The following is a 26,084-nucleotide window of genomic DNA, read 5'->3' on the forward strand; positions in this document are numbered from 1 at the left end:
TAAACGTAGCTCGACGTGGTTGACATATCAGATCAATACAATCTCAAGTGCCACTGATTGACCCATCTGCCTTTAGTACACGCCAGGCAGGACTCTCCATCGGACCTTGTTCTTGTACTCCTCCCAATCCTTCCCATACTTCTCCGAGCAGGCGTAATCGTCTCGTCTCTCGCGATGAATAAGCAAGAATCCGAACCAAGCCGAATACAAATACGTAAACAGCATTCCCCACGGCGCAGCATCACCAGGTGTAACCAATCGCCCATCAAGCATCTTCGCCACTTCGGCTCCAGCAACAGCTGTACCTGCAGGAAGAATAACGTAGCCAGCGGCTTTGGTGGGCAGGCAGAAGGGAAGGGACTGAATCCAGTCACCCAAGTAGTTCACATGACGAGCCATTCCCCACCAACCGCCTGTCAAGAGCTTTGTTCCGCGCTTGGTTTGAATGTAAGTCATGTTCGCGAAGGCTGGGTTGTTGGGATCTTTGCGGAAAAGGGCTTTCTGGTTGTTGGAAGAGCGGAAGATGTAGAGACCAATGCAGAAAACAGTGCCAATTGCTCCAACGCCGATGGGGCCCAGGTGAACGGGGTAGACGGAGAGATAACGGCATTGGGTTGAGTAGAGGAAGGGCACCCACACAATGTCACCCCATGTAAGCATGAAACCCAGTCCATCCGAAGTGATATCCATCATGCCCAATAGTCCAGCCTCGGAATATTGCCCTTCAAGAACATAGTAAGCCTGGATCAACGCAATGACCACGATACTATCTGAGACAAAGCCATAAGTTCTGTATTGTTTCGCGATGAACGAACAGTTAAGCAAGATCCACCCAGTAAGGCCGGGTCTCATTTCCAGCCACGCCTTGATGTCAATCTCGCCAAAGAAAGGGAGAGTCACACGAGGGTTGAGTTCACGACCGATGAAGTAATCGTAGATGACTCGTCCGGTACGGCCTCCCACAGCGACCTCTCGGAGTTCAGGGTTTCCGGGCTTGATAGAGAAGCTGCGGAGATAAGTCCAGATGGAGATGATATAGGTGAGGACTGTGCTTGTTGTGAGAAGCTGGATATAGTGGTCGGTAATCCATGTCCAGACGGGGAAGTTGGCGCCGTAGATGTAGGTTCCGATAGCGCAACCAGTCAATTGAACAACGGTAGCAGAGAAAGCTGCCCAAAATCAGTCTATAGTCCAAGCCTAGGAATGGTGTTTTTCTTACAATTAAAGCGATACTCAAGGGGCTTGCCAGACTCGCGCAGTTTTGTACCAAGAACGACCTGAGCGGGCATAATGCGGTAAAGCACAAGACTCAAAAAATAATAAGCAAAAAGCCACTTCGTGACTTCCCAGGACATGAATCCAGAGAGACCCTCTTGAGGCCAGGGAATCTGAGACTTGAGCTTGGCCCAGCTTAGAGTTTTAGGATCAAGCAGAGCAGGTGCGGGGCAGCCCGATACATCGTTGCAGCCCAAGTAGAGAACTTGCATGAGAATTGGAAGACCAAAGACGATACCAGTGGCGCCGAGACTGAGGTTGTTAGTATACAAGGTTGACATGACACGCGATGGAGTGGAAGGGACTCACGGGCCACCGAATTCATAGCGAGGAGAGTCGGGAGCCTTCATGATGATAATGATGACGACGACTGTATGGAATCGGGGTTTGAAGGATGGCTGTCGAATAGAATGCTGAGTCAAATCTTTATTCAGTGCGAAGCCGTGTATTTAATAAACTTCTGTATCGTGAGGACGACTATCGTCTCATTCTCAGATCGACGGAACAGTTTGGCCCGGCCCACAGTAGGAAGACAATTAAAATGGAACAAGGAGAAGTTGAAACTGTTTGTTTTCCTTTGATCTAACTGCCAATAGATATTCAAGCGAGTGGCCCGCGCCTCAAAGCCCCTTTAGCGTTCTACTAAGAGGATACGGTGTTGAAACAAGTCAGCAATGATTGGATGAGACATTCGGATGTGGAGAGTCTAATCTCGTTCCAATACGAATACGACGGACCCGAGGAATCCGTTTGGTGAGATCAAGATACAGCTGCTTATCAATAACAAGATGAGGTGTAACATGGCGCGTCATGTCATGCACAAACACCATACATATTTAGATATATACACATCTGCTACTACTTATTTCTTGGCCAGAATCTCATTAACTTCATCCAAATGGGAAGAAAAATTGTCAACCAAATCGTCCCACATCTTGGGCTCATGCTCGTGCTTCTTGTCACTGTTCCATGCCCAATCAGTCACGGTAAATTGTCTGCAGCTCTCAAACATGAAAGCCACAGCGCCCTTGGAGATCTGCATCTCAGGTGGGGGTTGTGCCGAAGCTGCTTTGAATTCCTTTTTCACCGTCAGCACTCTGTATAATTATAGTAGAAACAATACGACGCTTACCTCGTATGCGACGCCGTGAGGGACCCAACCACATTCGAATGAAATACCTCCAGGCTGGAATTCATCTGATCGCCCAGCATACTCTCCGTAAATAAGACCCATCAGCTCCGAAGCTGCGTTGCGATGGTAATACGGAGGACGGTACGTATGAGACGCGACATCCCATCGGGGCGAGAAGATAAGAAAATCTGCCAAAGGGGCATTCTCGTCTCTTCCACGAGCAGTAAGAACACAGAAAATGGAGGGATCAATGTGGTCCACGGAAATTGAACCAACGTTGACAAACTTGGTCAAGTCATACTTGTAGGGCACATAGTTACCGTGCCAAGCAATCACGTCGAATGGACAGTGGTTCTGAGTACTCTTGAAGAACTTACCACCAAGCTTGTACACAATCTCCCATGGGTCGTCACGGGTGACATTGTAACTTGCCTTGGGGTACATAAAGTCTCTTGCATTAGCAAGACCATTTGAGCCCAAGGGTCCAAGCTCGGGGAGTTCGTAGTGAGTGCCCCAGACTTCAAGGATATATCCTCGTGTAGGACCGTCCACGTTGACCTTGAAGCGTTGGCCGCGCTGGATGACACAAATTTCACCAGGTTGGACGTAAAGATGACCGAACTCAGTTTGGATGTCAAGGGCACCTTGCTGGGCGATGATCAAAAAGTCACCATCTGAGTTGACAAAGGCGCGCTTTTCCATGCTCTTTGTGGCAGAGAAGATGTGTGTTGCAAGACCTTCTCGAAGGGTTGGGTCACCCGAGCCTGCGATGGTCCGGAGACCTGAGATAAAGTCTGTTCCTTCATTAATTTCGAAGGGAAGCTAAGAATATCAGAATGATGGACGATAAAGAGGAAATCCTTGACTTACCCATGCCAGTTGTGTTGGAGAGATTCTGACTTGAGGGTTCAGAGGCAGGAAACAACTTTCCGTGCCGTCGATCTTGGGCATATCCGTCTAAAATCCGAATGTCAGCATGCACAACATTATCACAAAGTCGGACCTGCATTGAACTTACAAAACCCTGGTGAGCCACGGCAGGTCTGGATCGGTAAAGCCAAGAGTTCCTGTTGGCCTGTCTGGAAGCTCCAAAGGAATCCGACATCTGCTCCGCATAGAGTCCAAACCTCACAACTCGTGGGTTGTTCTGGCCTCTAGGGATTGTACCGGGAACAGCTTCAGACTCATGATGGTTGTTGAAGCCAGAAAGATATTCATATGGATCATTATCTCGTGTAGCAAAAGACGGAATGGAACCGTCCTTTTGGGTCTCTGCCCAGTGAAAGATATTTTGATAGTCAGTCTTTTGCGCCATTGTTATCAGAATCGGGGATTAAGACGGAGGAGTTGATAAGACAATAAAGATAAAAAGAAGCACCGAGATTTCAGTGTCTTCATATACTGATACCACACTTGTTGCCAAGTTTTCCCCGCTCGAAGGATGTGTCGTCGGCAATTGATGGGGCACTTTAGCGTTTGCTTATTAGTGGTTGACGAGGGGAAGGGACCCACGATCGACGACGATGTTTTGCTGACCAGTAAATCAGTCAGATAATGTGTGGATACAAAGACCAAGAAACCAGCGTCTTAACCGCGGGTAACATATTAGTCAAACATTAGTTATATCATATAGAGCCGGTCATTGTAACGCAGGATATGATATATGTCGTATCATGTCGTCATTATCCAGTTTCATATTGTGTGTCACGCCATGGATATGTGTCAAACTCGTCAGAAGATGAGAGCAACCAGCCAAGAGCACTTCCCATCAAGCCAACAACCTGCTACGATTAAGAAACGTTAATGCACTTACATGATTGATAATACATAAGCATGAGACCTACTTCTCAACTTTCCACACGTTGCTACGGCTTTAAGCAACTCGAGTGATACATGTGCGGTCAGCAAAGTCCGACATAACTCAGTTTGAATAAGGATTGGACCATTTTACCCCCTCTACTAGTCCAACACTCAATTCTCTACAAATTCTATCAAATCTAAAGCTTTTTTTATGTTATGGTTACTACTCTCATTGCATATAGTAAGCGGGCAGTCCGGCGAATTGTTCATACATGCGGGGCTAAGTGTGACAGATGAGAATAGTGAGATGAGAGTTAGCCAAGTTAAAGCAGCAAGAACTATCATGTGCTACACTAGGACAAAAATTAAACTGTACATCTTTAACTTATGATGAATTACTCATGGTAAGTGAAGCATAGTACAGAATAACCTAGGTGTTCTGCCTCTCTGGCAAGCAAAGTGAGTATCCGAATGGAGTTTAGGGTAGCTAACGTGTAAGTTTACCAGAGCCTTACAGACAGCACTTAAACCAGTCACCTGTGACATTTGGTCTAATTCGTAACAGGTAAGACAGGTCCCTTGAAGTAAACTTTATCAGAGCCTCTCTGCTAAAGCAGATTAAAGATGTGCTGGCCGACTTTAATCTGACAGGATGCGACCCGGTTATCTGGGTATCCGTTCAAGGGTCGAGGCCTGGTCTAGTTCAGCCCAGCCAGGCACTGCGGCTATCAACGCCAGTACAGGAACAGCATACCAGTTGTAATTAGCCTCAAAATCTAGACCATAGCTGCAATCCGTCTGAACGGCACCGAGAAATATTACAAATAGCTGTTAGTGGCAATAGCTGGCCGGAAATAGTAAAGCTCTCACTGCAATCATATTTTGCTGGCTTGCTCTACGATTCTGTCCCAAGTAGTAACAGCAGCTGTGGCCAAGACTCATTCGTAATGTTAACATTTAATTTATCACTGGAGTGGACAAATAATTATTGTTGAAAATTATTAAGGGTTCTATTTTATTTTGGTCATTCAAATACGTAATGCTAAACTAAGAAACATAACAGTTGTGATGCTGGTAGATTATAATAACCATACAATGAATATGCATGCCGCGTTGGCTATAATACATGTCGTAATACTGAGCTTATAAGATGATGCGCCACCGACAGTGAGCGGAGCATTAGGTCCTTGTGAGTCGTCGCCATTTCCATTGTTTTTGGAGTCCGAGTCAACAACGGGAGGGCTGTTGTTTTGCGATAAAGGTGGCCCTGAATTGCCATCAGGTGATAATGATGTATCCCCAGGAGCTGCATTGATACCAGAAGGGGATGTTATGTTGGCCGTGTCATCTGGCTGGTTGTTGTTGTTGCTGACAGGTTCACCTCCACCAGATGTACCACCAGAGGCAGGAGCATCAGCTGGGTTGTTGGCAGTGGCATCATTGGCATTGCCAGGGATATTCGACTCTTGATCTTGTGAACCCGTGGAGTCATTCGAGGAGGAGGAGGAGGAGGAGGGAGATGAAGGCCCATTCTGCGAGATAGACCCTGCTGGTGTGTCACCAGATCCAGAACCATTGCCCGTTTCGTCTGACTGCCATCCCTTTGCGCTAGAGGTACCATCCAGGCCTCCAGCATTCTGACCATTAGACGAGTCATCGCCATTGGTAGATCCTGTACTGTCCGTTGCAGCATGATGGGAGCTCGTATCGCCGAGGCTCTCATTGCCGTTCTGATCCTGTTGACTGCCGCCATTGCTAGGCGCTTGAGGTTCAGCGCCGGTCTGGTCTGAAGAACCCGGAGTAGCGGGATTACTTTCGGCATTCATGCCGGTATCACTGTTGACAGTTGTTGTTTCAACAGCTTGGGGCGAGTTGACCTGATGGACCCAGCCCATTGTAGCTTGTGCTAGGTCAAGAGGTTCAACAAGATATCCAGAGGAAGAATATGCCTCCACAGATTCGGTAGGGAATGTCAAGGTGGCGACCTGAGTGCCTTGGCCACCACAAGCACTGCACTTGACTATTGCTTGAGTAAAACCGGGCGGGGGAGCCGTTTCAATAGGCGGTGCCTCGCAGTCGATATCTGAGCAAGTTTGTGTAACGGTGTATATCTTCTTGGTCAGGCCTTGCGAACCAAACTCTCGATATGTCCGTGTGTATTCATTGTAGTAACCATCTGGGCCACCAATGACAGTGACGAGGGGTAGAGCAGTAGTAGTCAGACAAGGTTGGTAGGCCACTAAGGCAAAGGAAGGAATTATAAAGCTGAGGCCGCTTACTAGGATTTGTGACCTCATATCGCCGATAAAAAGGAGTGACAATGAAAAGAACGTGTATGTACAGGTACCTATGCAAGGAATCTCAGTCAGAGTTGGATAAGGAGCGAGAGGACATTTTATTAAATGTGTAAGGCACTGTAATGGATAAAGGAGCCATTGCAAAATAATCTTTTAATCTAATTAAGCTACACCAAAATATGTGGGTTGGTATTGAAGGTTTAGACTACAATGTTGGCAATCTAGAATGCGCCTGGAAGAAGCGGGCTTACCGACCATGATGGAGCCTCTGTAGGGCAGCATATCAATAGAGGGTCCAGTCGCGCTTGGGAGGTGCCTGGAATGCGTTCCGATCAGTGGCTGCTCATCCAGTATTACGATTGGAACCCTGAATCTATCGTTCAAGAAGTGATCAACGTCCCATATCAAGTTTGGCAACGAGACAATAGCTACTCTAGAGTGATATTAAGACTGTTGTAGACCACACTCTGGAGATCATCAAGGATGACAAAATTGTGACTGAAACAATGTGTAATTGCTTCTGCATGCGAGAATGTCTTAGCCACGCGTGTGTCACCTGCCAAGAGGGACCTGTCTGGCGAGACTTACACAGGTGGAAAGTTTATCGCAGATCTTGATCTACATGTCGCAGGGCATCGACGTCTTTGTCTTAGCGCATGGAACAAGGCAGCCCTTTCGACAGCTGTCATGCAGGAACAGCCGCGAATCCAGACCACTTGCCAAGACAACCTCCTCAGATGAGGGGACTGCCAGCTCCATGACTCGGTATTTTCCTTGGCTCCTCTTCCAGGCGACTGGTAACTTAAATTAATGAGACTATTCCGTTGTTGGTTAATTGTTGAGATTTAGCATGCTCAGAACCCCGTTGCGGAGAGAGCTCCAAGACAGTAGAGAGACTGGTATGTAAGTGGCTGGCTCCAGCAATTCTGACTGGTGAGATGCAAGATCTGAAAGCATATTTTCTGTAAAGCTACAAGGATAGCTTTCAATCTTGGTCTAGAGCAATCTAATGCTATAGCTTAGAGCGAACAATTCCCTGAACCAGGAATGCCCAGGCCGATTATCGTCCTTTTGCAGCGTAGTAATTCAAGAGCTTTATTATTTCGTCCCGAGCTTAACGTGTGTCTGTACTAACGTCCCTTGTTTGGGTAAATCGTCAAGTACACAAAACTTCTTCTTCTTTTTTTCTCTGGTCTCATTTCGAGTTGCCGTTCATTCACCCATTCATTCATTCATTCATTCATTCATTCAACATCCACGGCTTCACGGGACCAACACAACTAACCTCCCATCGCGGGACCTCAATTAGCCATGTGGCTCACTAACATTACCCGCTACGGGGCTTTCTTTTGTTTGTTTACTAACGCAGCAGCTAGGGCACCAGAATTCGAGTGCAGTACTGGCGAAAGAGTTATCCAACTCCAACCTATCAGAGTAGTCAATGGCACAAGGACTTCTGATGCTACAATTACACGGTTTGTGAAATGGATCAGATGCATTGTGCGTTTCTAACTGCTGTAGAACATTTTATGTCCCTCCCAATGCCTCATATATCACAACCGCCGTCTTTGGTGACGGACCACCGACTACATACACAATCCCGCCACAGGGCACGCCTCCGATTGGAACAGTGATCGTAAAAGAGCCTGTGACTACTATCACTTCATTCATTCCCTCATTAACGGCCGAGCGAACTCGAACTATAATTCCAACCAGTCCCGGTGACCCAACAACTGTCATTATCGAGCGACCCGAAGATAAAAAAACCGACCACACAGGCAACATCCATAATCCTCAAACGAGAATTGCGAATCCAGATGAGACAACGGTCTATCAAACACCAGATGCTCAAGCCCCCGTAACAAGAACCGTGCAGCGGGAAGATACAAAGACCCTCATTATTGATCACACTGATGAGCAGGGTACTGTTACCGTTAGACGACAAGATTACACTACAATTACTCGCGTGAACAGTGTGGACGTGCCAATTACGCGAACACTTCAACCTGATCGCCCGGGAGATGTGAGCACAGTAGTTGTTGAAGTACCCGCGACAAAAGCTCACTACACAACAATTGTGCAAATAGGTAGTGTCACGGGAACTGTCACGTCTACACAAACACCGAGCGATCCCGATGGAACGGGAACCGTGATTATTATTATCCCCTCAAGCCCTGATCAATACGCTACAATCACTCGTACCGGCACTGGAACAGCAACAGTCACGTCAACTCAACAGCCCAAGGGCTCTGGGGATGTTGGGATTGTCTTTGTTGACGTGCCTCCAGTTGCTCGACCGGTCGAGACCATCACACGTTATGGGACAGGAACAGTACCGATAACGTATACTCTGCAGCCTGATGGCCCTAGCGGAACAGTTACGGTTGTGCGTGAACTTCCTTCCACTAGTGAACCATACGCGACTGTCTCTCGAATCGGGACTGTCACAGAGCCAGTCACTACCACACTCTCTCCGGCCCATCCTGGTGAAACTGGTACAGTCGTCATCCTTCTACCACCGGTCAACACTCGTCTTCGCCATACTACGCACTACGGCAGCGTAACAGCACCGAGGACAACGACCACGTTCCCAGACGGACCTAACGAGTCAGGCATAGTAATCGTCGAACTTCCCAACCCTCTTACAACTGTGACTCGGGGAAGCGACATCCCAGCTCCTACTACCATCACACCAGATTCGGTGCAACCTGGGGAAACGGTAACAGTGGTTGTTGTCACTCCGATCAAGTATTTGACAACCACGAGGACCGCAGCTGGAACAGGGTCAGAGACTAAAACCATCACACAAAAACCGGCTGATCCAGACGGAACAGGGACAGTTATTATTGAGCTTCCACAAAATGCGATACCATTCACAACAATCACTAGCTTTTGGACAGGTTCCACTACTCGTACAGTCACTCAGCCGCCTGCCAACCCTGGCCAGACCGGGACATTTCGCGTGGATATTCCTAGAGAGTACATTACAATCAGTGATTTCTGGACGGGCACAACAACACGAATCGTCACTCAAAATCCTATCGTACCCGGTGAAACTGGTACAGTCCACGTTGATTCACCAGGAAATGGGGCGGAATATACCACCGTCACTGGATACTGGACCGGCTCAACTACTCGCACATCAACCGAAGATCCCTCTGAGCCTGGTAAGACCGGCACAGTCCACATTGACTATCCTGACACTCTGAAGTATGTTACTGTATCTCGTTTCTGGACGGGTTCAACCACACGCATAACTACAGACACCCCTGCTGGACCAGGCCAAACTGGTACTGTTCATGTCGACTTTCCTGCTGATAGCGCGAATTACGTTGCTGTAAGCGAGTTTTGGACTGGTTCTACCACCCGAACAGTGATTGTGCCTCCAACCGGGCCTGGAGACACGGGCACGATTCGTGTTGACTTTCCCACTGGTGGCATCCGCTATGTCGCTGTCAGTGAGCAGTGGACTGGAACAACAGTACGCACGGTCACTCTTCCTCCTTCGCGCCCAGGTGAGACGGGTACCGTTCGTATTGATGTGCCGGCTATGCGTTTTGCCACTGTCACTCAATATGGATCTGGGTCAGAAACTCAAACGCTTACGCAGACGCATACTGGCTCTGGTATGACTGATACGGTCATCGTCATAATCCCTCGCATCACTTCGTATGTTACTGTTACAAGTACAGGCACAGATTCTACTACGCAAACATTTACCCAGAGTCCTTCCGGAACTGGCAGAGTCGGGACTGTGGTTGTCGAGGTCCCGCCTAGTTATGTCACGACTACTGTCACGGGCACCGGAACTGCTACCAGGACTATCACCCAATCGCCAACTCAACCGGGAGAAACTGGGACAGTTATTATTGAGCTGCCTCCTGGCGCTACACCGTACGTGACGATCACAGTGACTGGCACAGGAACCGCTACTACGACCCGCACCACTACACAAACGCCTTCTAGGCCAGGCGAGACTGGAACAGTTATTATCGAGTTACCTCCCGGGGCAATTCCGTACATAACAACTACTGTTACGGGTACAGGAACTGCTACTGCCACTCGAACTTTCACACAGACCCCGACCCAACCTGGTCAAACAGGGACAGTGATAATCGAGATCCCTCCTAGTGCTACGCCGTATGTGACAACCACAGTGACCGGTACAGGAACTGCCATCACGACTCGAACTCTGACCCAGACCCCAACTCAGGCTGGTCAGACCGGAACAGTGATCATCGAGGTTCCTCCCGTGGTAATTCCTTACATCACAACCACTGTGACCGGTACCGGAACCGTTACTACCACTCGAACATTAACCCAAACTCCAACTCAACCTGGTCAAACCGGGACAGTTATCATCGAGCTGCCCGCTAGTACAACTCCGTATGTAACGCTCACTAGCACTGGCACTGAGTCATTTACCACGACCAACACCTATGCGCCCACGGCGTCAGGTCAGACTGGGACTGTTGTCATTCAAGTCCCTTCTTCAGCTATTCCTTTTGTCACAACGACCTCTTATGGATCAATCACCGCGGCTTACACAACTACTATAAGCCCTACTCTTTCCGGGCAAACTGGTACTGTTGTTGTATTCAGACCTCAATCATGGTTTACAACCACTCGCTATGGAAGCGTCTCAGTGGCTTCTACCACAACTCAAAGCCCTGGAAAGCCCGGCGACACAGGTACCGTCATCATCGATGTACCTCAGCCTTACACTACGATCATTCGCTATGGCAGTGTCACAGCCTCTTCAGCAACAACCCAGACCCCTAGGAATCCAGGAGATCCAGGCACTGTTATTATTGATCTACCACAGCCGTTCGTGACAACCACCCGTTACGGCAGCGTTTCCATCTCTTCCATAACGACACAAATTCCTCGCAATCCTGGTGAAACTGGCACCGTCTTGGTTGATCTGCCTCAGCCCTTTGTCACGACGACTCGTTACGGGAGTGTCTCGACCTCTACCAGAACCACCAATGGCCCGCAGAAGCCCGGAGATACAGGCACAGTTATTGTTGATTTGCCTCAGCCTTTCACGACAGTAACCAAATTTGGTTCCGTAACTGCTGCCACAACAAGGACTCTGACTGGGTTTAGTCAAGGAGCTACTGGTACTGTTATCGTCGATATGCCGCAGCCTTACACGACGGTGACTAGCTTCGGCGCTGTAACTTCTGCAACAACTAGAACTCTCACTGGTTTTAGCCAAGGAGCTACTGGCACTGTTGTTGTTGACATGCCTCAACCTTTCACAACAGTAACTAGCTATGGTGCTGTGACCTCTGCAACGACTAGAACCCTCACTGGGTTCAGCCAAGGTGCTACTGGCACTGTTGTTGTCGACCTGCCTCCACCCTACACAACCATCATTAGGTACGGGAGCGTGTCTGCGCCTGCTACTCGAACGCAGACTCCAGCATTTCCCGGACAGACTGGCACAGTATTTGTCGACCTTCCTCAGACTTACACTACTGTGACAAGCTACGGCGTTGTAACTGTCGCTACAACAAACATCCTCACACCGGCAACCGCAGGTCAGACTGGCACAATTCTTATCAACCTTCCCAACCCTTTCACGACAGTCACCAGCTATGGAACCGGAACTGTTACGGGGACCAGTATTTTTATGCCGGCTACACCAGGTCAAACTGGTACTGTTGTCATTCACCTTCCCCAACCATTCACAACCACTACGAGATTCGGCAGTGTCTCTGCACCAACAACTTCAACATTTACACCAACCAGTCCGGGTCAGACCGGAACAGTTTTAGTCGACTTGCCACAGCCATTTATAACTACGACGAGATTTGGTAGTGTGTCCGTACCGATAACCTCAACATTGACACCAACTTCTCCCGGTCAGACTGGCACAGTGTTAGTCAACTTGCCCCAGCCATACACAACTACCACTCGATTCGGTAGCGCGTCTGTACCAACAACTTCGACGTTGACGCCAGCTAGTCCAGGCCAGACAGGAACAGTCCTGGTAGATCTGCCTCAACCATTCACAACAACTACGAGATTCGGTAGCGTGTCCGTACCGATAACTTCAACATTCACACCAACTAGTCCAGGTCAGACCGGAACAGTCTTGGTCGATTTACCGCAGCCATTCGCTATATTCACAAGGTTCGGAAGTGTCACAGCTTTCAGCACAACCACCGTAATGCCTACCAGTCCGGGACAAACCGGTACTGTCTTCATTGATGCGCCGCAGCCCTATACTACCATCATACGCTATGGAAGTGCTTCCGTTAGCTCTATTACTACTCGATCCCCAGCTGCACCTGGTCAGACCGGCACTGTTTTCATAGACCTTCCTGACCCCTACGTTACCACCACACGATATGGAAGCGTAACTGCCAGCAGCATGACCATCAAAGCACCTACATCAGCAGGACAGACTGGTACTATCATCATCGATCTGCCGAATCCATATGTCACCAGCACACGATATGGAAGCGTGGCTGTCAGCAGTATTACTACCAAAGAGCCTGCGTCGCCGGGTCAGACTGGCACCATCCTGGTTGACCTACCGGATTTATACGTAACCACAACACGGTACGGAATTGTGACAGCTAGTAGCATTACCACTCAGACTCCAGCATCGCCCGGGCAAACCGGTACCGTTATTGTTGATTTGCCTGACTCCTATCTCACAACTACCCGATATGGTAGTATCACAACTGGTAGAGCTACAACAACCCAGGCTCCAGCTGCGGCGGGACAAACTGGCACTGTCATCATTGATTTACCTAACCCTTATCTGACAACTACTCGGTTTGGGAGTATCACAATTGGTAGATCTACTACTACTGAGGCCCCCGCTGCACCGGGACAAACCGGCACTGTCATTGTTGACCTTCCAGACCCATACATTACTACCACAAGATACGGTAGTGTTTCTGAAAGCAGGATCACAACGCAAACTCCGACTTCACCTGGCCAAACGGGTACTGTTCTCGTCGATCTACCGTTCTCGTACTTGACTACGACAAGATATGGAGTCATTTCGGATGGACGTAGTACAACTACCAAGGAACCAACAGCAGGCGGACAAACTGGAACCGTTATTGTCGACCTCCCTGATCCATACGAGACTTCAATCAGATATGGAATCATCACTTCTGGCACTAGTACTACCACCAAGGCACCCTCTGGTCGAGGTCAAACCGGTACAGTCATCATCGACCTTCCTGACCCATACCAAACTACTACCCGATATGGTGTTATCACTGAGGGTAGTAGTATGACGATCCAGGCACCGGCTTCGGCAGGGCAAACTGGAACTATCCTCATTGACTTACCTAACCCATATGTAACAACAACTCGGTGGGGAGGCATCACCGGTAGTAGCAGCACGACAACACAATCGCCAACGGTTCCAGGAGAGACGGGTACTATTATCATTGATCGTCCCGATGCTTACACCACGACAACGAGGTTCGGGAACGTTGCAGGCAGCAGCACCACCATCACCATTACGCCAACAAGGTCTGGAGAGACAGGAACAGTTATTGTGGATTATCCTCAACCTTTCATGACTATCGCTCGATATGGACGCGTTACGGCCAGCACCGTTACAACTGAAGAGCCCACAGAACCAGGACAGACAGGCACGGTCATCATTGATCTTCCACAACCTTTCACCACTACAACTAGATTTGGCGTTGCTTCAGTTGCTCAGACGACCACACAGAGCTTCCAGTCTGGTGAGACTGCGACAGTTCTGGTTGATTTGCCTGACTCTTATACCACCGTATCTCGCTATGGACTTGTCACAGCCAGCACTATCACCACCCAGTCTCCGACTGCAGCCGGAGAAACGGGTACAGTTATCGTTGATCTGCCTCAGCCTTTCACTACCACAACTAGATATGGTGTTGCATCGGTAGCACAAACAACTACACAGAGCTTCCAATCTGGCGAGACCGCAACAGTTCTCGTCGACCTACCCCAGTCTTTGACTACCGTAACCCGATACGGAAGTGTCACCATCGCGCAAACAACAACGGAAACCTACGCTCCAGGTCAGACTGGAACCGTCATCGTGGATCTTCCTCAGCCTTTCACAACCTTGACTCGTTATGGAAGCGTTACGGCCAGCGAGATGACGACACAGTCTTTTAATCCGGGTGAGACAGCAACAGTAGTCATCGACCTGCCTCAAGCGTTCACAACTGTTACCCAGTATGGAAGTGTGACTCTCGGCCAAACAACTACAGGGCTTTTCAGCCCAGGTGAGACGGCAACTATCTTTGCGGACCTCCCTCAGCAGTTCACCACCACCACTCGTTATGGAAGTGTTACTGCTAGCGAAATGACTACACAGCCATTCAACCCTGGTGAGACTGGCACTGTCGTTGTCGATCTTCCACAACTGTTTATAACCGTTACTCGATATGGAAGCGTGTCTGTCAGTACAATGACCACGCAATCCTTCAATCCTGGTGAGACTGGCACTGTCCTTGTTGATCTTCCGCAGCATTTCACCACTACAACTCGTTACGGAAGCGTAACAGCCAGTGAGATAACAACAGAGTCGTTTAATCCTGGTGAGACTGGTACTGTTATTATGGATCTTCCTCAGCCGTTTACAACCATCACTCGATACGGCAGTGTTTCTGTCAGCGAGATGACAACGCAGTCTTTCAACCCAGGCGAGACTGGCACTGTCTTTGTAGATCTCCCTCAACACCTCACTACCACGACTCGCTACGGAAGTGTGACAGCTAGTGAGATAACGACACAGCCTTTCAGTTCAGGCGAAACGGGCACTGTCATTCTGGATTTACCTCAACCATTTACAACTGTGACTCGTTATGGCAGTGTCACGGTAAGTGAAATGACAACTCAATCGTTCGTGCCAGGCGAGACAGGAACGGTTATTGTTGACCTCCCTCAACCATACACGACTACCACTCGCTATGGTGTTTTCCAGGGCAGTGATCCGAATGGCGTAACGCAAACAGAAACGCCCCAAGCCCCTGGAGAAACAGGAACTGTCATCGTTGATCTTCCTCAACCTTATACAACTGTGACCCGTTATGGACTTGTTGATACTGACCATGAAACAACGACAACTGAGTCCCCGACTATCGCAGGGCAGACAGGCACTGTTGTTGCCAATCTTGCCCAACGATACGTGACTACTACTCGCTACGGCTCGGTCGATCAGGCCCACGAAACGACACAAACGCTGGGGCCTTCCAGTCCAGGTGATAATGGCACAGTTCTTGTTGACCTAGCCCAGCCCTACGTAACAGTCACAAGATATGGTTCGGTTGATACTGATCACGAAACAACCACAACAGTGTCAGCGACTGTCCCGGGGCAAACAGGTACCGTCATCGCCGATCTCGCTCAACGGTACATAACCACAACCCGCTACGGAATAGTTGATCAGGCCCACGAAACAACTCAAACGCAGGATCCTGCTGCCCCAGGTGATAACGGGACCGTTCTTATCGACCTTGCCCAGCCTTACACAACAGTCACGCGATACGGTTCAGTCGATATTGACCACGAAACCACTATGACAGAGTCAGTAGCTGGCCCAGGACAAACAGGGACAGTTATCGTTGATCTCGCCCAGCGATATGTGACAACAACACGTTACGGTTCAGTTGATTTTGCACACGAGACTACACAAACCCAAGTGGGCAGTGCTCCCGGAGACACTGGAACTGTCATCGTCGACCTCGCTCAGCGTTATGTGACTACGACTCGCTACGGTTCAGTTGATCAAGCCCACGAAACCACAGAAACCCAAGCCCCAACTTCTGCCGGAGAGACTGGCACTGTCGTCGTTGATCTCGCCCAGAGATATGTGACTACAACCCGCTACGGTTCAGTTGATTTTGCTCATGAGACGACACAAACCCAAGATGCTAGTTCTCCCGGAGACACCGGCACCGTTGTCGTGGACCTTGCTCAACCATACGTGACCACAACCCGTTTCGGTTCAGTTGATCAAGCCCATGAGACGACACAGACTATAGCCCCCAATTCTGCCGGAGAGACCGGCACTGTCATTGTAGACCTTGCCCAGCCATACGTAACTACAACTCGTTTTGGCTCAGTTGATCAGGCCCATGAGACGACACAGACCATAGCCCCTGTTACTGCCGGAGACAATGGTACCGTGATTGTCGATCTTGCCCAACCGTACACTTCAACCACCAGATACGGCTCCGTCTCCTCTGGTGCTGAGACCACTCAGACACAGGCACCCGCTGCGCCTGGAGAGACTGGCACCGTCATCATCGACCTTGCCCAACCATACGTAACTACAACCCGTTTCGGTTCCGTTGATCAGGACCATGAGACGACACAGACCATATCCCCTAGTGCTCCAGGCGACAATGGCACTATCATCGTGGACCTTGCCCAGCCATACACTTCAACCACTAGGTACGGCATGGTCAGCATTGGCGCCGAGACCACCCAGACACAGGCACCCTCAGTACCTGGAGAGACCGGTACTGTTATTGTGGATCTTGCCCAACCCTACACAACAACAACTAGATACGGATCGGTAGACATTAGTGGTGAGACCACTCAGACTCAAACGCCTGCTCACCCTGGGGAAACTGCAACTGTGGTTGTCGACCTCGCGCAGCCATACACGACGACTACTCGATACGGTCTAGTGCAAGCTAGTCAAGAGACCACTCAAACACAGTCCATCGCTAACCCAGGCGACACCAGAACCGTCATTGTTGATTTTGCCCAGCCTTATTCAACCACGACCCGATATGGGTTGGTCGATGTATCCGGCGAGACCACGCACACAGAAACCCCAAGCAACGCAGGAGAGACAGGTACCGTTTATGTCGACCTTGCTCAGCCCTACTACACAACAACCCGATACGGACAGGTTAGCGCAGGTGGTGAGACGACTCAAACACAGGCCCCAAGCAACCCAGGACAAACAGGTACAGTTATCGTTGACCTTGCTCAGCCTTATCTGACCACGACCCGATATGGGTTGGTTGATGCTACTGGTGAGACCACACAAACAGAAACACCCAGCAACCCAGGAGAGACAGGTACGGTTATCGTTGATCTGGCGCAACATTATACAACTACAACCCGATACGGTCAAGTCAGCGCCGGCGGTGAGACAACTCAGACACAAACAGCTGGTAACCCAGGAGATACAGCTACAGTTTTGGTTGATCTTGCCCAGCCTTATCTGACAACAACCCGATACGGGCAGGTCAGTGTAGGAGGGGAAACAACGGAGACACAGACGCCTACTTCTCCCGGTGAAACAGGCACAGTTCTCATCGATCTAGCTCAACCGTATATCACAACAACTAGATACGGGCAGGTTAGTGTAGGTGGCGAAACAACGGAAACCCAACCACCTACTGTACCCGGCGAGACTGGTACAGTTCTTGTCGATCAACCGCAACCTTATGTCACAACCACTAGATATGGACAGGTTGACGTAGGTAGCGACACAACACAGACACAGACACCTACTGTAGCCGGTGAGACAGGCACAGTTCTCATCGATCGACCTCAGCCTTATGTCACAACAACTCGTTATGGCATAGTCGATGTGGGTAGTGACACAACACAAACGCAGACAGCTACTGCTCCTGGAGAGACCGGCACAGTCATTGTTGACCATCCACAACCTTATGTAACTGTCATGCGCTACGGAATGGTCACGGCTAGCACAATGACAACTGAGTCGCCTAGTGTTGCTGGAGACACAGGAACTGTTATCGTCGACTTACCCGAGTCGACCGTCACCGTTACGGAACTTTACACAGGAACCGATACGATCACAGGACCAACCACTATTACCACAATTCCTGCGTCTGGATCAGCCCCTGGCACAGTCATCGTAGCCACACCGCCTACACGACCAGTCACTATCACAAGATTCTACACTGGAACAGAGACTTTGACAGGACCTACTACAGTCACCACGATGTCTGGGTCAGGAACCGATCCAGATACAATCATCGTGGAAACTCCCCCTGCTACGAGCACGCGCTTTTACACTGGTACTGAGGTCTTGACTGGTCCAAGAACTGTAACAACCATCACACCTACTGGCACTGAGGCAGGCACAGTTATCGTCGAAACACCACCAGTTACGAGTACACGTTTCTATACTGGCTCGGAAACTCTGACGGGCCCAAGGACGGTAACAACCATTACACCTACAGGCACTGAGGCTGGAACGGTTATCGTAGAGACACCCCCTGTTACCATCACACGTTTCTACACTGGCACATCGACTTTGACTGGACCAAGAACGGCAACGACTATCACGCCTACAGGCACAGAGGCCGGAACCGTGATTATCGAGACACCGCCAGTAACAAGTACACGTTTCTACACTGGTACCGAAACCTTGACTGGTCCAAGGACTGTAACAACTATCACGCCTACTGGTACCGAGGCCGGAATAGTAATTGTTGAGACACCGCCAGTGACAAGCACCCGACGGTACACTGGTACCTCATCTTTGACCGGTCCAATCACTGCAACGACGATCACGCCGACTGGAACTGAAGCTGGAACGGTCATCATCGAAACACAAGGTCCTACCGTCACAAGCACAAGATCCTACACTGGTACAAGCGTCTTGGGAGGACCAACAACAGTTACTACAATTTCGCCTACTGGTACCGAGGCCGCCACGGTTGTTGTCGAGACTCAGCCACCCCAATATGTGACCAGTACTAGACAGTACACTGGTACAACTTCTCGAGCGAGCGCCATGACAGTCGCAACAGTCCAGCCCTCAGGAACTGTCCCCGGCACATACATAGTCGAAACACCCACTCCTCCCCCCTCTTTCAGCTGTGACGAGGGAGGATACTTGATCCAAGTGACAACTCTGTATCGACTAAACCTGGTCAGCGGTGTCAACAGTCAGGTCGCTACTGGCATCGGACCAGGAGGAACCATCAACCCCATCACCTACAATATCATCGACGACTTGATTTATGGTATTGTTCAGATCGGCACTTCAAGTGTTCCAAGAAGTCAAGTCATCCGCATTGGAAGCACCGGATCTTACACTCTGATGGACACGATCATTGACGGTAGCTGGAACAGTGGAGATACCGACGATAACGGTAATTTCTGGATCTCTCAGTCTGGTAGGGCATGGGCCAAGATCGATGTCGATCCAAGACGTTCTACCTACGGAACTATACTGGCAAGAGGAACCGCATCACCAACGAACGGTATCGCAGATTGGGCATTTGTCAAGGGTGGCGGTCGTTATCTCTATGGCCTTCAGTCAGCTGGTACCAGCAGTTCCAAGACAGGCGTGGCGAGATTCAGTCTCGACACTCAACAGTGGGAGAACCTTCACGATCTTGGATTCATTTCTGGTACCAACACTTGGGGTGCCGTTTATGCTGTTGGACCGATGCTCATCTACGCGTCTGAAAATACTTCAGGTGTTATCTATCGGTTCAATCTTGCGACGTATGAGAAGTCGTTGGTTGTCCAAGGTCCCAAGACATCTACGAACGATGGTGCTCGTTGTATCAACGCTTCGCCACCAGGATCAGGATCTTAGTCTGTTCAAGGTGATGATATAATCATCTGCCTGATTAGCGATTGGGAGGAGGTGGCGATAATTATTCTTGTTTAACTTGGTACATTCTTTCGTTTTATTTCCTTTTCACTTAATGGTCATCGCATATATCAATTTTCTTTGTCACATAGTCCATAGTTCAATTACAAGCAACTAGTCTTTCTTAATCAACATCATCGAAGTGATATTCATCTCCTCCGTTTGTATTCTGCTCGTTTAACTTCCCCATCCCCAACTCAACATTGTCGCATCTGAAATCGTGCAATTCAACGTCTATATCTTCTTCGTCTTTGCCTTCACTGGCTTCACCTCTGGTGGGTATCCTGACCTATCAGTCAGTTGCCATTCTTCCGACTTCTTAAACTCTTCTCGGATCGGTTCCAACAACTCATTGAGGGCCTCGATCAGTGCTGGCTTAATAGTCTGCGGTGTCAAGATGTCTTGCTCGTAGCCTTGCTTGAGCTTGTCGATGCCTTGGTAGACAAGAACATCTCCATCTCTCTGCTCCACCACGAATTCCACCGTGCCCTTGAGTGCAAGGATGCGAAAGATGACATGCTCAATGAAGGCAATTACGCCGTTTCCCTCCACCACTCTTGGCACGCAAAGTGCTTTTCTGATCTTCTTGGACACTTCTTCGGGTGTGTCCAAAAGTCCAATCTTGGAGCTTGGATCGCTTGAGCTCATCTTTTGTGCTTGTCCAAGACCTGGCACCAAGACATTCATCAGATGTGCCCTCTTCTTATATCCGATCTTGGGTAGATTCTCGAGGGCGAAGGTGAAGATTTTCCGCTGGTCAATACCACCGAGCTCTGCATCGACTTTGAGGTACTCCTCGTCTAGCGCCTGCATAATGGGGTAGGTCACGCCACTAATAATAGGGTCATCGTCTTGTTTGACCACCTCGGAGCTTGCTTTAAGCGCAGTTGAAAACGTTGTCATGTTCTCCATCTGTGAGCGATCCATAGTGTACTTTCTGTCCCATTGAAATGAGCTTCCGATAACAAACTCGAGTCGGTCGGTGCTGACACCGATAGCTCGCAGGAGGCTTTTGATCACAAATTGGTAGTAATCGCATCGATGGGGGATTAGCTGGGCTGGTACGCCCACGCTATCGAAGAGTCCATGGACATCAGCGATGAGTATCTTGACGCGACATCCAGCTTCAAGAAGTTCTGCGATCTTGACCATGGGTACGAAATAACCGCAGTGCGGTTTCCCCGTGGTCGCGGTGCCCCAGTAGATTTCTAGTGGTCGTTTCTCGATGAGGACAACATTGTCGATAATCTCAGGGTTGAGGATCTCAGCCAGATTGGCTTTGATCAGACGGAGCGATTCTTCAGGCGTCATTGTCACCTGGCTTCGTTGCTTCGGTGGCCAATAACTGTGTTGTCTGGATGGAAAAGGAAGAATAAAGGAAAAGAAATATTTTGCAAAAGAAGGAGAAGAGAGAAAGCTTCTTATACAACATGTGACGGTGAAGAGTCACACTTCAGAATAAACCTCCGCGACAACACCAAAGTTTGTTCCAGGGCAAAGCTCGGATAGGGCAGAGCAATTTCTAGGGTTTCCAAACTCGAATAAAGAGATCACGTCCAATGGCAAAGACGGATGGGAGGAACTTAAATCATTATCAATTCAATCTAGTATCTATAGGGTTGGGACTATGTATGCATCAACTCAAGAGCGCTGTTCGAAGTGTCCGACATCGGCTGATGTTCTTTCCGTCGCTGTTTAACCATTTTATGAATAGCGCCACCAGTATATATCATGGAAACAACCACGCCGACCACAGAATAAGCGATGATCAGCGTGGCCGACGCGCCAGATAATTGCAGACCAAGGCCGCCATTGATGATTCCAAAAATCATGATGCCTCTGCCGTACCAGATATGAGCATGGCTGATGGTTGTTCGTCGCTGGAACTTGACGTAGTTTCTGTGATGCATCCATCCCAGGACCGGTTGGACAATCATCAGGACACATACGATTCCTCCGAGGACAATATGAGGGTCGCTGAAAGACTGCAATGTGTTAGTAATTGCATCGTGTGCTGAGTGGTATGCAACTTACATCTCCGCTGTGATCTGCGGCAGCCTTGCCAATCCCAACCCCAACCCACATGCCAATGAAGGCGATCATCTGCCATGAAGCGTGGATCTTCCATTTTCCGATGAAAGGCATGAGGACAGAGCCGATGGGGAATCCCAGCAGAAAGACGACTGCCATGATGGCACCATGGATGGAACCAGTATGGTTCTCACCTCCACCGCCACCAGAAACGGCATTGTCGCTTTTCTGAGTGCTAGTTGAGTTGGCGAAAGGGTTGCCATTGCCGTTGACGCTAGCCTTGGAAAGGTCGACAGAGAAATCGTCGGTTCCGTCATGCTCATTGATATCGGCACTCGTATCGCTTGTGTCTAGGGAGCTGCCCTTCTTCCAAGCACTGATCCAATGATTCGACCCCGTCAAGTCAATACCAGTCGCACCAGACCAATGTATGTTTGCCACCATAGTCTTGTTCGACGTGCCGCTTCCGCTGAGCAGTTTGACATTTCTCATGCGATTATACGTTGGCATGTCATGACCCTCGCCCTTTCTTGTACTCAAGGTCACGTTGCCTGACCCGTCCTGGTAGATAACGAACATGGTAGAGCCGCTCATGCGAGACCCGGTGCCCAGGGCGATCCATTGGTAGTCGGTGGGAGCTTCGAGGCGAAGGTATAGATCATTGGAGGTCGAGGAGGTTGATGGGACTGCCCAGCTGTAGCAGATTTTCTTTGACGATGCATCGCAGTAGGATGCTGGGGAACTGTGTGCTGTACTGGTGACTGGTTGATCTTTAGTAAGTCTCTGTAATACCGTGTCTCAATAGAAATGTCTTGGTACTTACATAGTAACAAAAGGACCAAGGCAAGGGTTTTCTCAATCATGATCTTCATTCTAACAATGTTCTGTGTGATAATATCGAAACAATATGGGAAAGAAACTGCTGGATGCTTGTGAATGCAATCAGAATATGGGTCTGAATCAAGTCCCTTTTGTATCCCAGGTCAAATATCTCGTCTCTCCTGTAAGTCTACTGCGCTCACTCTACACCATTACAAGCCACAACGCCAAGCCTACGTAACCCTTCAACCCTTCAACAGTCCGCGTCGCTCTTTAATCAAATCGCCGGCATTAATTCCTCAATCGGTCCAATGAAAACTATACTAACTCTGCTGACCGTGTTCCAGACCGGCGGTAACTCAGCCACATTTCATCCCAAATTAGACATTCCTCAGTTATTATGTCAGATTTTGTCGGTGCTTTCATGGATCGCCGCTAATGGATCTCCCGTTCTTGGCAAAACGAGAGACATGGTCGTGGATTCTAGACACTTTCAACGTCAGGACTTACGTGGCCTTGAGTAAATGGTCCGGCTCAATTGGACAAGTGACAATGGCTATGTTGGCCATGCGTTTCAAGTCTACTTGTCGTATCCATAAGCCAGGGAGCGAATATTTCCTGCACGTTAAGTCTAACTCCAAGTCTAACTTCAAGGTTCTCACAACAGTCAAAGTACTGACGCGGGCCAAGAGGCATGAGCAAGATGGCTATGGTGAGATTTAAGCAATCCGACGCGTAAGAACTAAGCAAAAGTAGTCAAATGCTTGATTCAGCGTTGTTCAAGCCCAAATTAAGACTCAGCCGAACGGATGACGCTGGCGCTGTGGCATGGTACCTGTCATGCTGATGTTCTTATTGGCTGACTGAGAACAACCAATCCTTCTGGACACTTTTGAATGCTTACGCCAAGCTTTGCCAGCTGCAAGTGTTTGCATGTTCAGTAAGCCGCTGTATTATATTTTCTATCAATTCCCTGCGATCTAGTCAAAACCCCCCCTGTTGGCTCGGACACGGAGCCTCGGTCGTGTACGGCCGAGCTCGCACAACCGGACGTTCTGATTGGCCCAGAGCTTCTGTAGATGATGTTGTTTTTGACTGCATCTAACCACTTCACTTTAGGAATACAGGTAATGGCTTAGCATGATTCGATATTCCGGTCTTGAGACGTGGCTAGCCTGTCAATCTTCATAAATTTCTTGTTATTTTGTTCCAATGCGCTATATTTACATCTAATCATCGTCATCTGACTCGTCCCCTGAGTCATTATCAACATCGCCTGCTTCGTCACCACTATCCTCATCACCACTACCTCCATCCTGGAACGCATTGGGGACTGTTGCAACAGCCTTTGGTGAGATCCCTACAGGGTCTAGCGCCTTTGCAGCAACGGCATCAAACCCAGTACTCTTGGCTTGAGCGAGTCGGGCAGTGAAAGGTCCAAAGCCCTTCTCATGAAACCCTAGAAAAGCGGCAGGATCCGAGGCATCTCCTCTTGGTGGTCTCTCCGATAGCGCCCATCCCATAACCGCATTTCCAGAGGCGGCTTCGGGTCCTAGACCTAGTGTGCTGTCGAGGCAGTTCTCGCAAAGAAATGTGTAAAGCAACGAAGTTGCATTGACTGATGTTCCATCAGGTATGGGCCTGACCTTGAAGTCTCCCTTGACCACAGCTGGGTTATCTTCGTCTATAGCTTGTCGGAAAGATGACATGACTCCTCCTTTTCCATCAGGCCACGCCGCCAAGATAAAGTTTCCTTCCATATCTCCTGTCAGTCCAGCTGCACCCCATCCTTCACCATTGGCGAGAGGAAATTGTAGCCGGCCGATAAAAGAACCCGCTGTAGTGTTTGTGGCGGTGTTGGCGTCTGGTAGTGCGAATGCAAAAGTGAATGAGGTCTTGGAACCAAAGAATCGTTCCATGGTGAGCCCCGTCACTTGGTCGACGAAAGGTTCTGTGATTTGGCTTGTTGAGGAGGTAGGCTCGTCATCGGCTAGCGCAAGTGCGGGAAGAAGTAGACTTGTGAAGAGGATGCGGTGGGGGTTGATGTGTTTTCGGGCAGGTCGCCTGTTTTGGATATTTCGAAGAAGAGGCATCTTGAATGTGAGTTGTTTGAGATGCGTAGAGAACAATAATGTTTGTTTGAAGAGATAGATAGAATGAAGCGAAGTGTGATGCTTTCTGAGCTGTGATAATTATTCCATGATGCAGGAAACGACATATACTTATATCAGTCACCGGGCCGAAGCCAAGACAAATGAAAATAGCTTCAAACCAAAGACCTGCCTTTTTACCCTTAAAGATACTAAATACAGCAAGCGACCGTTACAGTCTTAATTGAGGTCGGCCCAAGATACCGTCTTGGCCATAGACGGACCTCCATCGTCTCCGAAAAGGCCTCACGACCGTCTCCGTTTGCAACGCCCCTCCGTTCTATAACCGCTGACTGTTTGGTTTCTACTATGAATAGCACATTGTTTGAAGCTGTGGCCATGGGTTGCAATTGGGCTTGACGTGACTGGTGGAAAGTAGGGACGAAACGGTTTGAAACATTGACAGAGCCTGTTTCCCAAGCACAGCAGGTTGACTTGGGGCATGAAGGCATGGGACGTTGAGTTGAGGGTGTCAGATTTAAAAAGTCAAACAAGTCGTCTTTTGATAATAGTCCTGACTACATATTTTTGTCACCTCCTAGAAAAGGCACATGAAACACGTCGAGGGGATTCGCGTTTTGTCAACGGTTTCGTACCAGGCATGATGGGATGCTTCGCTTAGCATTGCCGTTGACCTCTTTTGAAATGTTCCTTTGTTCTCTCATGTTTAAGCGAATGGAAATATTTTGTTGAAATCACGTTGTATCATTGGGTAAACTGCCAGATCCTCGACTGTTGCCAGTGATGGAAATTGAGTATACTTAAAATAGCTCAACGTATCATTGGTTCAATTTGGTGGAGATAGCTTTGAGTCAGTAGCTTATCTGTGATCACGTGCCATGACTCGGCAAGCTACAGTCGAATCTTAGCAAGCGAGCACAGCCACGGTAATGTTTTGTTTTAAGAAACTCAATTGCATGTCAGAATTCTTCGATACCAGACCATACAGCACA

The 26,084-nt window shown here is 49.1% G+C and overlaps 7 protein-coding genes across 7 annotated transcripts, besides 2 other annotated features; 1 reads left to right on the forward strand and 6 right to left on the reverse strand.

The window, feature by feature from the left end:
- Positions 1-72: 72 nt before the first annotated feature.
- On the reverse strand, positions 73-1,625 carry FPSE_03777 (uncharacterized protein; the record flags this gene model as incomplete). Its single annotated transcript, XM_009256897.1, has 3 exons — positions 73-1,169; positions 1,220-1,527; positions 1,585-1,625. The coding sequence occupies 3 exons, from the start codon at positions 1,623-1,625 to the stop codon at positions 73-75; spliced, it is 1,446 nt and encodes a 481-aa protein (XP_009255172.1).
- Positions 1,626-2,137: 512 nt separating this feature from the next.
- Positions 2,138-3,722, reverse strand: FPSE_03776 (uncharacterized protein; the record flags this gene model as incomplete). Its single annotated transcript, XM_009256896.1, has 4 exons — positions 2,138-2,353; positions 2,408-3,229; positions 3,278-3,364; positions 3,426-3,722. The coding sequence occupies 4 exons, from the start codon at positions 3,720-3,722 to the stop codon at positions 2,138-2,140; spliced, it is 1,422 nt and encodes a 473-aa protein (XP_009255171.1).
- A 1,564-nt stretch (positions 3,723-5,286) lies between these two features.
- FPSE_03775 (uncharacterized protein) lies at positions 5,287-6,504 on the reverse strand (the record flags this gene model as incomplete). The annotated part of the gene is made up of 1 exon (XM_009256895.1): positions 5,287-6,504. One exon carries the CDS (start codon positions 6,502-6,504, stop codon positions 5,287-5,289), a length of 1,218 nt encoding a protein of 405 aa, XP_009255170.1.
- Positions 5,702-5,723: a microsatellite.
- Positions 6,505-7,715: 1,211 nt separating the features above from the next.
- Positions 7,716-7,755: a microsatellite.
- A 60-nt stretch (positions 7,756-7,815) lies between these two features.
- FPSE_03774 (uncharacterized protein) lies at positions 7,816-20,074 on the forward strand (the record flags this gene model as incomplete). The annotated part of the gene is made up of 3 exons (XM_009256894.1): positions 7,816-7,979; positions 8,026-10,398; positions 10,471-20,074. 3 exons carry the CDS (start codon positions 7,816-7,818, stop codon positions 20,072-20,074), a joined length of 12,141 nt encoding a protein of 4,046 aa, XP_009255169.1.
- Positions 20,075-20,365: 291 nt separating this feature from the next.
- Positions 20,366-21,442, reverse strand: FPSE_03773 (uncharacterized protein; the record flags this gene model as incomplete). Its single annotated transcript, XM_009256893.1, has 1 exon — positions 20,366-21,442. One exon carries the CDS (start codon positions 21,440-21,442, stop codon positions 20,366-20,368), a length of 1,077 nt encoding a protein of 358 aa, XP_009255168.1.
- Positions 21,443-21,756: 314 nt separating this feature from the next.
- Positions 21,757-23,034, reverse strand: FPSE_03772 (uncharacterized protein; the record flags this gene model as incomplete). Its single annotated transcript, XM_009256892.1, has 3 exons — positions 21,757-22,116; positions 22,166-22,923; positions 22,986-23,034. 3 exons carry the CDS (start codon positions 23,032-23,034, stop codon positions 21,757-21,759), a joined length of 1,167 nt encoding a protein of 388 aa, XP_009255167.1.
- A 1,176-nt stretch (positions 23,035-24,210) lies between these two features.
- FPSE_03771 (uncharacterized protein) lies at positions 24,211-25,074 on the reverse strand (the record flags this gene model as incomplete). Its single annotated transcript, XM_009256891.1, has 1 exon — positions 24,211-25,074. One exon carries the CDS (start codon positions 25,072-25,074, stop codon positions 24,211-24,213), a length of 864 nt encoding a protein of 287 aa, XP_009255166.1.
- Positions 25,075-26,084: the final 1,010 nt, after the last annotated feature.

The sequence above is a fragment of the Fusarium pseudograminearum genome, chromosome 1 (assembly GCF_000303195.2).
Source record: "Fusarium pseudograminearum CS3096 chromosome 1, whole genome shotgun sequence".
Lineage (NCBI taxonomy): Eukaryota > Fungi > Ascomycota > Sordariomycetes > Hypocreales > Nectriaceae > Fusarium > Fusarium pseudograminearum.